Genomic DNA, 11,855 nt, shown 5'->3' with positions numbered 1-11,855 from the left:
AACTCTGAATTTTGTGAAGTTTTATGTAACACTAATGAATGTACTCAGTAAGGTAATGGAATGAAGATATTGACCTGTGATAAGATTCAATGAATTATGAAAAGTAACAGTTTAAATAAACGTACTATGTTTTTAATAACTTTCTACTTCAGTGTGTGTGTGTGTGTGCGCGCGCGCGCGCACGTGAAAGCTTTGCAAGTGTGTGTTTCTTCATTAGCCATGAAAACAAATAGACCTTCACCTCGGGAAGTGTGATCCTCATGATGCAGTCTCCTGGTTCCATTTTGTTGCCTGCCATCACTGCTCTATTTCACAAGGCCATTGGGAATTTGTTTTAAAATTACTCTTTAAGATACAAAACTCTCTTGCTTGTGTGTCTTATAAAAATTTTGATCTATTTCTAAAACTCTTAATAGATTTACTTAGAACTTTTATAACAGTGACACCTGGTCATTACAAGGATTCAAGCTAATTAAAATAAACTTAAAATTCAAGCTATGCAAACACACACACACAAACACACATGAAAAAAATCCCTACCATCCAGCCAGAAACTACCAATATTAACATTAAATGGTGACCATTTTCCCAGTCATCCTATATACGTATACAGATAGAAGAACTGATGCACAATTTAATAGAACCATGCTATAGGAGCTACTTAATTTTTAGGAGCTATTTTAATTTTTAATTTTAGTTATCTTAGCAAAATGGAGAAACAAAGTGAAATATTCATAAATGTTTCTACCACAAAGTGTTTTTTATTTTCCAAAGGTTTTCTCTGAAGTTAAAAAAGAAAAAAATGGGGGAGTAAAAGACAATACCAGGGGGTTGGAATCCTCTTTAAAACTTTTACAATTTTATACAGTATTATTTGTTGCTATGCAAGCTGTAGAAAGCATTGATTTTTTTTTTTCCTGAAGGACAAGTTGGAAGAGTATTAAAATCTTAGTTTATGCCTTTTTTCTCTTATAACGCCATAAACCTGACAGGGAACTGTTTTGGGCACTATAGCATGGAGAAATCTGAGACCAGTTTGATTTCCCCAACTCCCCACCACTCACATCAACATCTTCGGTGACCTCCTTTGACTGCCCGTCTGAAAACCTTTTCCTCTATCTTGGAAATCTATGTCCACGAGTCCATCAGTCCTTCTACATCAGTTTTTCCCAGAATATTGTGTCCCTTTCTCATCTGAAGATGTCACTTTTCTGGAGCAATCTTCTACAATAGTAATACTTCCCTTGTCCATCCATTTCAGGGATACTACCTCTCCCGATGCTGGAACATTACTCTTTGTCATAACTATGTATCTGATTGCTTTAATATCTTTTTTTCCTTTTTAAAACCATGATTGTCTTAAGTCTTCCTTGTGCCAGTTGATTCTTAGTCTTGTCTGGTCTTCCTTATATCTGCCTATTAGTTCCATAGCAACGTTATTTCAGATTTCAATTAGTTGACTTACTCTGCAGGAGTTATTCACATGTATAGTTTGACTGGAAAATGAAAGAAAACCATATAAAATAGTTACTATATGTCAGGGAGCCTGGGGGGCTCAGTCGGTTAAGCGTCCAATTTCGGCTCAGGTCATGATCTCACGGTTCGTGGGTTTGAGCCCCACGTCTGACTGCCAGTTCAGAGCCTGGAGTCTGTTTCAGAGTCTGTGTCTCCCTCTCTCTCTGACCCTCCCATGCTCATGCTGTCTCTCTCTCTCTCAGAAATAAATAAAAAACATTTAAAAAATAGTTATTATATGTAAAACAACCTAATACTTAGGAAGAATGGGTTTCTAAGAAACTTCACACAGAAGATTTTATTAAAAAAGCATCTCTTGAAGTGTGTGAGGCTTTTTTTTTAAATGTTTGTTTATTTTTGAGAGAGAGAGCATGAGCAGGGGAGGGGCAGAGAGAGAGGGACACAGAATCTGAAGCAGGCTCCAGGATCTGAGGTGTCAGCACAGAGCCTGATGCAGGGCTCAGACTCACAAACCGAGATAATGACTTGAGCTGAAGTTGGATGCTTAACCAACTGAGTGACCCAGGTACCCCAAGGTTGTTTGTTTGTTTTTTAACTTCCTCAGGCCAACAGAGATGATAAATCTGTGGCATGTGTGCGTGTGTGTGTGTGTGTGTGTGTGTGTAACAACTTCTGCACCCTATGCCATGATGGCCATTGCTAAATAATCAGAATATTCTTATCTGGGCGCAGAGATGGCCTCAAAATTCTGGGCATAAGTACTAGAGACAGCTGTTAAAATGAACTGTTTCAAGTTGTTACTCAAGAAGAAATCAATTCCGTCATCATTTAGGATTGGACGAGAGGGAGACATCCGTGAGCTTTAGAACCCTGTGTAATTATTTAAAGCCTCCCATGTGGCCCTGAAGCAAAGGTATAAGGGAACATCAAATAATCTCTATATATTTTGATTAAAATTGGTGAATATAGTTGAAAAGTCCCCATATAAACGAATGCTGTTTCTATTAGTATATAAGTACAATAACCAGATTAGATCTTCCTAATCTGCATTTTGAAATTTTCTGAGTATATACCACTTTTTTTTTAATTAAACTTTTTGAGAGGACTATAGTTCACATGCTATCAAGAATTAGAGAGGTCCTATGTGCCTTTTTCCTAGTTTTCACCAATGATAACATTTTACAAAACTGTAACATTATAAGCAGATACGGACACTGATGCAGTTGGGATACAGAACATTCCCAGGGTTGCCTTATCAGCGCTGCGCACACCTCCCCCCACTCTCAGCCCTTCCTAATTTGCCTGGCCACCACTAAGCTGTTCCCCGTTTCTGTAATTTGTCATCTCCAGAATGTTATAAATGGAATCATACCGTAGGTAGCCTTTTGGGACTGGCTTTCTTCACTACGCCTCGTTCTCTAGAGGTTCATCCAGATTGTTGCATGAAGCAGTTGTTCGTTCCTCACTATTGGTGACTAGTATTCCACGGCATAGATATACCACAATGTATTTAACCATTTTCATGTTGAACAATGACAACTGGGTTGTTTCTGGTCTGGGAGATTATGACTAAAACTGCTATAAACATTAATATACATAATGTGTTAGAATAAATTTTTATTTCTCTGGGATAAATGCCTGAGAGAATAATTGCTGGGTTGCATGGTAGTTGTGTTGTGTTTTTTTCAAGAAACTGCCAAGCTGTTTTCCAGAATGACTGTACATCTTTTATTCCCATCAGCAATGCATGGGTGATCTCCTTTCTCCATGTGGGTGCCAGGCTTGGGGGTTCTGGACTCAGAGCTCTTTTCTTTCAGCACTAAAAAAATGTGCCTCTTCCTCCAGGCTTCTGTGGTTTCTAATGAGAAATCTGCTGTGATTCACAGTTTTTCCTCTATAGCTGTGTTTTCTTTTAAATTTTTAAATTTTTATTTTTTTCTGGCTGCTTTCAAGCCTTTTTCTTTGCTTGTAGTTTTTGGAAGCTTCATTATGATGTGTCTTAGGGTGGATTTTTAAAAAAAATTATTTATCCTGCTTGGGATTCATTGACCTCCTTGAATATGTAAATTTGCTTCTTTCCACATTTGGGGAGTCTTCGGCCTTATTTGAGTACTTTTACAACCTGCCCCCTTTCTCTTCTCCTTCTGAAAGTTTGATATCTTGAGTGCTAGGTCATTTGTTACAGTATCATAGGCTCCTACAGCTATTCATTTGTCCTGGATTTTCCCTGTCTGCTGTTTAGATTTGGCAATTTTTTCATTCTGTCTAAAAAGCCACTGACTTTCTCCATTTCCTCTATTTTACTGTTGAGCCCAGCTGGTGAGCTTTTTATTTTGATTTTTGTATTTTTCAGTTCTAAAATTTTCATTTGATTCTTTTTTTGTCTTCTGTTTCTTTACTCTGACTTTGTGGTTTTTTTGCTCAGATTTTGTTTTTCATTTGTTTCAAGCACGTTCATAATTGTTTGTTGAAGCATTTTTATGATGGCTTTAAAAAACTTTATGATATGTTTATTTTTGAGAGAGAAACAGAGCTCAAGAGGGGGAGGGGCAGAGAGAGAGAAGCAGACACAGAATCCGAAGCAGGCTCCAGGCTCTGAGCTGTCAGCACAGAGCCCAATGTGGGACTCAAACTCATGAAGTGCAAGGTCATGACCTGAACCGAAGTCAGACACTTAACCAATTGAGCCACCAGGTGCCCCTGTGATGGCTTCTTTAAATTTTTTCCTAGAATCCTAATATCTGTGTCATCTTGGTGCTGGCATCTGTTTATGGTCTTTTTTCAACTTGGTTTTTTTAATCTAGCTGGTTCTTACTATGATAAATGGTTTTTGCCTGAAACCTGTACATTTTATCACATCAGATGACTTGGGACCTTATATAAACTTTGTTTCAGCTGAGTTCCTTTGACATCATTCCAGTGGTAGGGGTGGCGGTGGTGATGGAAGGGAGCAGGGGGTGCTGCCTTGTGTCTGCCTGGGGGGGGGCTCAAAGTCCAGGTTCCCCAATTGCTCCCCACTGCTACCTAAGGATGGGGTTCCTTGTACCTGCTAGGCACGTGTGGGAGTTCAAGCTCCTCATGGGGTCTGCAGGAACGCTTTGCTGGGGGTGGCCTCCTTACCCATGGGCAGCGGTGAACGTCCTGACTCTCCAATTGACCTTTGCTGATACCACTCGAGCAGGTAGGTGGTGGCGAGGGGACTCCACACACCAGATGCTGGTAGATTCCAGATTCCCTGGGTGGTTTTCCTGACACTGTAGGGTGGAGGGGGGTTGTTACTGTCTTGCAGGGATGAAAAGATGAAGATTCCTAGCTCTCTGCATGGTGTGCTCTGAAAACACCCCAGAAGGAGGTTGGGGTGCCTCATTACAGCCTGGCAAGGGTGGGATTTTAGATTTCTTTTTTAAAAAAACTGTTGTATTTTTGAGAGAGAGTGAGCAAGAGAGAGAACATGAGCCAGAGAGGGAGCAGAGAGGGAGGGGGACAGAGGATCTAAAGTGGTCCTTCGCTGATAAGAGAGAGCCTGGGGGCGGGGTGTGCGTGGGACTTGAACCCACTGAGCCACCCAGGCAGCCCGGGGAGTTTAGATTTCTTACTCAACTTTTGCTGATGTGGATGGAGCCAGGTTTTCCTTTTGATGTCTGCTTAGAGTGAAGGAGTTACTGTCTAAAAGTTTTCTGTCCTGCCTGGTGCCCTTTCCTTAGTCGTCTGGTTAGAGAGAGCAGGCTTTGAGGGAGCTTTTTGGTCTGTGCCCATTGGTGTTCATGGATGGCTGGGTTTTTCATATTCGAGTCTGGAATACACGAGGGGAAAAGAGAAGCTGGAATTTACTACCATATCCTGCCTCGGGTTTTGAGGTCCTTGGCTGGTCTATTTTCTTCTCTATACCTTCCAGAATCTTCTTGTTTTTATACATAATATCCAAGGATTTTAGGTGTACTTGGGACTTCCGTTTTCCTGGAAGCAGAAGTCTGTGTACCACTTTTGAAATAAATAATTCTTAGAACAATTAAGCATTAGATTTTTTGAAAAGGGGTCTTTTTGTTAATAGTTGGTAACATATGGCTTCTGCATTTATTGAGGTTTTCTTATCCTTCTGGTCTGTGTATGTGTTTGTATACAAATTATACCTTGAAGATAATCAGAATCTGGAAACATTTAAAAGAAACAGTGCACATACTGCAGCAGAAAAGAGATCATGATCCCTGCCATGTAATCTGTGGCATTTCCATTAAAAAGCAGGCACTTACCAAAAGCTGGCAGCTGTTAGTGTATTAATAATGGAATCAGATGGAAGGCCTGAGAAGTCAGCCAGGAAGTTAATAGGATCATGTTCTGGCTGGTGCCCCACTCAGCCAAGAATGAGCAATATAGAGGAAAAATCTTTAATTTCTGCATGACTGTTTCTTTGTCACCTGTCTTAGAGGCCCTGGGCCCTTGGCCTAACTACACATAGCCTTATGTGTCTGGCTTAATTCATCTTCACTCTGCTTTTTGGGAAATGCATTTCGTAATTTATGTGAAGAGCTAAATAAAGTTCTTGAGGACATGCATCCAATATTTATCATATCAAAGTAAGATTTACCTTCTCAATGTACTGGAGGAGTCTTTAATCTTATGAAACTACTTGGACTTGGTGGGGGTGCTTTGTTTATGAATTGCCAGTTCATGGAAGAGACAGGAGAATGGTTCCCTCACAGTCCAATCTTACGGCACTACATTTTACTGGTATTTGTGCTACAAGGGCAGTAGACAATTTTAATTGAGCTGGTAATGAATGAAGCAGATTGAAGGCTGACAAATTTGGTACTTACTTTGCCTGATGGCTAATGCTTTAAACTGAATGAGTATTTGAGATGACTGAGTGACCAGCTGCTAGCAGCTTAGAAAGAAGGACTCACTGTCTGCATAAGATGGCAGACATATAGGAGTTGGGTGCAGTGAATTGACTCTGAGATGCTCTCCGTATGGCTGTATTTAAAACTCTGTGTTAGGGGTGCCTGGGTGGCTCAGTATGTTGAGTGCCAGACTTCAGCTCAGGTCACGATCTCACAGTTTGTGGGTTCGAGGCCCATGTTGGGCTCTGTGCTGACAGCTTAGAGCCTGGAGCCTGCTTTGAATTATTTGTCTCCCTCTCTCTCTGCCCCTTCCCTACTCATGCTCTGCTGGTCTCTCTCAAAAATAAATAAACATAAACATTTAAAAAAGAAAAACCTTTTTGTTAAGCCTTAATCATACATCTTTTTTAAATTTTTAAAATCTTTAATTTTATTTTTTAAATGTTTATTTATTTTTGAGAGAGAGTGGGAGAGAAGCAGAGAGAGAGGGAGAGAAAGAATCCCAAGAAGACTTTGCACTGTCCGTGCAGAGCCCAGTGGGGGTCTCAAACTCATGAACCATGAGATCATGACCTGAGCCGAAGTCAAGAGTTGGACACTTAACCAACTGAGTCACCCAGCTGCCCTGTGTTAAATTTTCTTGACTAGCTTTCTATTTTGTTACTTTGCTTGAAAGACTCAATAACAATTGTTACATTAAAAAAAAAAAATCCCTTGCTACTCATCTTGGAGTACAATAAAGAGAATTATCCATGTGAGGAGCAGCTTGAATTGCTGTCATTGGATCTGTCTTCTGAGCTGGCTTTTGGTATGAAGTTTGTGTTTGAAAAAGAATTGTTGACTTACACTGAATTCATGGGACAGTTGTGTCTCTCCTGATTAGCACTTGAACTTCAGTTTCAGATGACTGCTTAGCTGAGATGTTCCAACCAGAGCCTTCAAAGTGAATTCTGTGCAGGCCACATGGCCTGTATCTTATCACCAGATCTCCAAATTCTCATTCCAGATCACCAAATATTGTGCAAATATACCTAACTATTTTGTATGACTCAGTAGTCACAAAAATTTAGACAATTTTAGGCTGATAAGTTAGTCACCCTCATATATACAAATATACAAATTGACGTCTCTAGAAAGAGGGTCAGTCAGTATCTTTAAATAATGAATACTTTAACAAGACATGCGGTCTAATGATTTTTTGGTCACATTGTAAATGTCAGCATGTTATCCTATGTTCAAATATTAACATCTATTATGTTATATATCCACCCAAGAGTATGTGATTTACACATGAAAGTTATAATTATTTAAAAAAATTCTCTTATCAACTTTATCAGATATTATATTTACATATTTAACATGTTTTAAACGTGCAGACTGAAACGTTCTCACCATTTTCTTTCTAGATCTAAAAATACAACAGAAAAAGAAACACCTGTAGTTATTTTTATGAAAATACAGTCCACAGAATAAAGAATTCCTAAAAATCAGTTAAACAGGAATCCAATGAAAAATGGGCAAAATACTTGAATAGTCACTTCTCAAGAGAAGATACTCACATGGTGTATAAACATAGGAACGGTGCTCAGTTTTAATGGCCATCAGAAAAATGCAAATTAAAACCACACACCACATGCATGGGTGGCTCAGTCAGTTGACCATCTGATTCTTGATTTCAGGTCAGGTCATGATCCCAGAGTCATGGGGTCAAGCCCTATGCTGGGCTCTGCGCTGAGTGTGGAGCCTCCTTAGGATTCTCTCGCATTCCCCCTCTGTTCCTCTCCCTGATGTGTGCACTCTCTTTCTCTCTAAAAACAAATCAAAAACAAAAACACCACATACCCAGAAGAATGCAAGAATGCGTAAAATAAAAAAGATGGAAAATAAGTGCCAATAAAAAAGGAGGACACCTGGAACTTTTATCCACTTCCGTTGGCAGTATATATTTATTTTTTTTTAAAATTTTTTTAATGTTTTTTATTTATTTCTAGGAGAGAGAGAGAGAGAGAGAGAGACAGTGTGAGCAGGGGAGGATCAGAGAGAGAGGGAGTCACAGACTCCGAAACAGGCTCCAGGCTCCGAGCTGGCAGTTAGCACAGGGCCCGATGCGGGGCCCGAACTCAGGAACTGCGAGATCATGACCTAAGCGAAAGTCGGACGCTTAACCGACTAAGCCACCCAGGTGCCCCCGTTGGCAGTATATATTTAGACAATCACTTTGGACATCCAGTTGGAAGTTTCTATTAAAGTCAAACATATTCACACCCCAAGACCTAGAATTTCTAGTTCTAAGTAATACATGACACGGTATAGTCACATGTAGTCACCAAAAGGTACACAAGACTATTTGTAATAACCCCAAGCTGGAAAATACCTACAGGCACATTAGTATTGGAAAGACTAAATTTTGATATATCCACACAATGGGATGTTTTAGCGCAAAGAGAATCAACAAACTACAGCTACAGGCAACAATACGGATAAACCTCACAAACATGATGTTGAGCAAAAGTAATTCATATTTTATGATTCCATTTACGTGAAGTTCACGAATAAGCCAAAACAGTTTATGAGGTCAGGATAGTAGCTACTCTTGGGGGGCAGGTGACTGGACAGAAGGGACATGGGGAGCACTTCTGAGAAACTACTGATGTTCTCTTTCTTGATGTGGATGCTGGTTATATGGAAATGTTCCCTTTGGACAATTCAAGAGGAGTGGATTTATGATAATATGCACTTTTAAAAGCTGTGTTATATTTTAATGTAGTTTTAAATGTAGTTTTCACCCCAGACACAGGTGATAACTTTAAATAAAGTGGATTGGAGCCCAGGGCTGGAGTCAGTGTTCAGTTATTTTTCCAGCTTGCTAGTTTCTGATCTTGATCTTGACATACAAGGTCACTATGCATGAAAAAATGAAGATCCTTGGGGGTTTTCTCTCTGCTAATTATCCATATACCTTATGAAGTATTAGTGTTGGTTATTTGGAACCAAAATACTTGTTGGTTTTTAAAGATACGAGATTTTACATGCTTACGGTCAAAAACCTTTTATACAACAACAGCAGGCATCATAAAGCGTAACAAGAGACACCTGGAATGAGAAGGCAACGGACCCAGTTCTAGTTACCTCCTGCCCTTGTCTGGCTGGGTGAACCAGGGCAAGTCTGAGTCTCAGTCCCGCTCTCAGGGCTCAACCCACCTGAAGGTAAAGGGAGCGATCTCTTGGCTCCTTTCTAACTGAGATCTAAGATCTGCCATCTTCTGGTACTGGGAAAACTCCTAAATAAAGTGATCAGGGAGCTTTTCATACCACCATTAATTTCCAATCTTCATTCTGCTGACTCTTTCAATTACAGATGTGGCTCTAAACACATGATAAAGGGCTTCAAGGTGTTGAGCACAGTAGTCTTAATGCTGTAGATCAGAAGGCCATCTCACCTCATCCTCGCCCTCACTCTCATCTCTCTGTTTTCTTGAGATCTGTTTTTCAGCAGCAAGGAGGCTTTTTAGAAAATGTTCCATGTTGGTGAAGAGGAGAAGATCCTTGTTTTTCTTAATATACTGTGGAGAGTGTGGAGGAGAGAGTTAATAGCTTTGCTCCCATCTCCTTTAAGTACTCTCTCGGATATTCTTAGCCAGACTGTGGATCTGAGCACAGTACATACGATTCTGCTTTTAAAATAAAAGCAAGACCTCTCCCTAAATGGTGGTTGACAGAGGACTAGCATTCCAGCTCCACGACCACCTCTGTTGTGGGCAAGTTTTCACCACTCCTAAGCCTCAGTTTTCTCATCTGTAAGTTAGGAATAAAAGTGGCATCTACCTTATTTGGGCATAGGGGAGATTACATGAGGTGATGTGTGTAAAACTCTCAGCAGAACAGCTGGCACATGGCAAGTACGTGATAAATGTCTGCTACTCCCTGCCTTGGGGTTACCTCTGGTAGATTGGGATGTTTCAGTTTACAGCAGCAGGGTCTACACAGACCTGTTCATTAATATAATAAATATATTAAAAGCCTACTTCTGAGCCTGGAACATGTGCTGTATCAGGAAACAAAACAGACAAACATCTCTGCGCTCATGGAGCTTATGTTCTATTAGGGGAAGAAATGTATTAAAGAAGATACTAAGTAAGTAAATTACATAGTAGGTTAGGAAGTGATACAGGAGAAAGGAAAGCAGAGCCGAGTAGGGAGAAGCTGATGAACAGGAAAAAAGAGGGTTGCAAACGAAGATGGGCTGGTCAGCGCGGGGCTCACTGGGAAGGTGACACTTGAACAAAGTCCTGGAGGAGTGAGGGAGTTGGGCATGCTCTAACTCCTTAGACCAGGGTCTCTCAACCTCAGGTCATCTTGACATCTTGGGATGGATAATACTTTGTTGTGGAGACTGCGCTATGCACGGTAGGCTGTTCAGGGGCTTCCCTGGCCTCTCTCCACCAGGTAACAGCAATAGCCCCCTTCCTGGAGCAGGATAATCAGAAATGTCTCCAGACGTTGCCAAATGTCCTGTGGGGGATACAATTGCTCGTGGTTGAGAACCACTGCTGTCGCAGGCAGAGGGCAGTGCACCTGGTGTGTGTGAAGAACAGCAAGGAAGAAAGTGTGGTTTGGACACGACTGACCAAGGGGAAGAGTAGCAGGTGAGGGGGTGAGAGACAAGGGCACTTGGCTTCCTTGGCTTTGACTCTAAGTGAGATGGCGAGCCACAGCAGGATTTTGAGCAGATCATTTGCATTTGAAAAAGATCCCTCTGACCAATGTGCTGAGAGGCGGACTGAGGAGAGGCCAGGTCGGAATCAGGGAGACCAGCTAGTAAGCATTACAGTAATCCAGGTGAGATGAGGTGGACTTGCACCAGGCTGGTAGCACTGTAGGCAATGAGATGTGGTCATATTATGAATATACTCTGCAGGGAGAGAGACAGGATCTCCAGATGGACTGTAACAGAGTGTTTGTAACAGAGAGGTTTCAGGGAAGACTTTGGCCTGAGAAACCAGTTGCCATCAACTGAGATGGGAAAGGTTTCTAGTAGAGGAGGTCTGGACAGAAGATGGGTTTGGGGCATGTTGAATTTGAGACGCTTCTTAGACATGGGAGTGGAGATGGCTCGTAAGCAGTTGAGTTGAGTTAGTGAGTTGGGTGGGGCTGGAGATAAAAATTTGAGAGTCCTTGACATATGGATGGGATTTGAAGCTAGAAGATAGGATGAGATCCCTAAGGGGAGCAAATATAGACAGAGAAAAGGACAGGAATAAATCCTGGCCCTCCAACATGAACAGGCTAGGGAGAAGAGGCGGGATCAGCAAAGGAGACTGAGAGGGAACAGCCAGACAGGTAGGGGTGAACCAGAGGACTCTGGTGTCCTGGGAGCCAAGTGAAGATTGTACTGAGGAGGAGAAAGTCATTAGATGTGTCAGATGCTGCTGCTAAATGCGGAGAGAGAACGGAGCATTCTCTGTGGTCTCTCGGGGCTAGGGTGGGATTGATTCTGGAGTCTGGATGACCACGGTCACCATCACCATCAGCAACCACAAA

The 11,855-nt window shown here is 41.2% G+C and overlaps 1 protein-coding gene across 1 annotated transcript in view; it reads right to left on the bottom strand.

Annotated features, from left to right (window-relative positions):
• Positions 1–9,356: 9,356 nt before the first annotated feature.
• The window catches only part of LOC120229872, a 31,357-nt gene continuing 28,858 nt past the window's right edge, over positions 9,357–11,855 (bottom strand). The window contains exon 29 of the mRNA XM_039229152.1: positions 9,357–9,877. Coding sequence (XP_039085083.1) covers positions 9,725–9,877 — 153 coding nt within the window. The 3' untranslated portion in view covers positions 9,357–9,724. The remainder of the gene's footprint in view (positions 9,878–11,855) is intronic.

Source organism: Hyaena hyaena, unplaced genomic scaffold (genome assembly GCF_003009895.1).
Source record: "Hyaena hyaena isolate Hyena2069 unplaced genomic scaffold, ASM300989v1 scaffold_36, whole genome shotgun sequence".
Lineage (NCBI taxonomy): Eukaryota > Metazoa > Chordata > Mammalia > Carnivora > Hyaenidae > Hyaena > Hyaena hyaena.
Note: the sequence above shows the minus strand (reverse complement) of the source record. Positions and strands in the feature narration are given on the sequence as shown.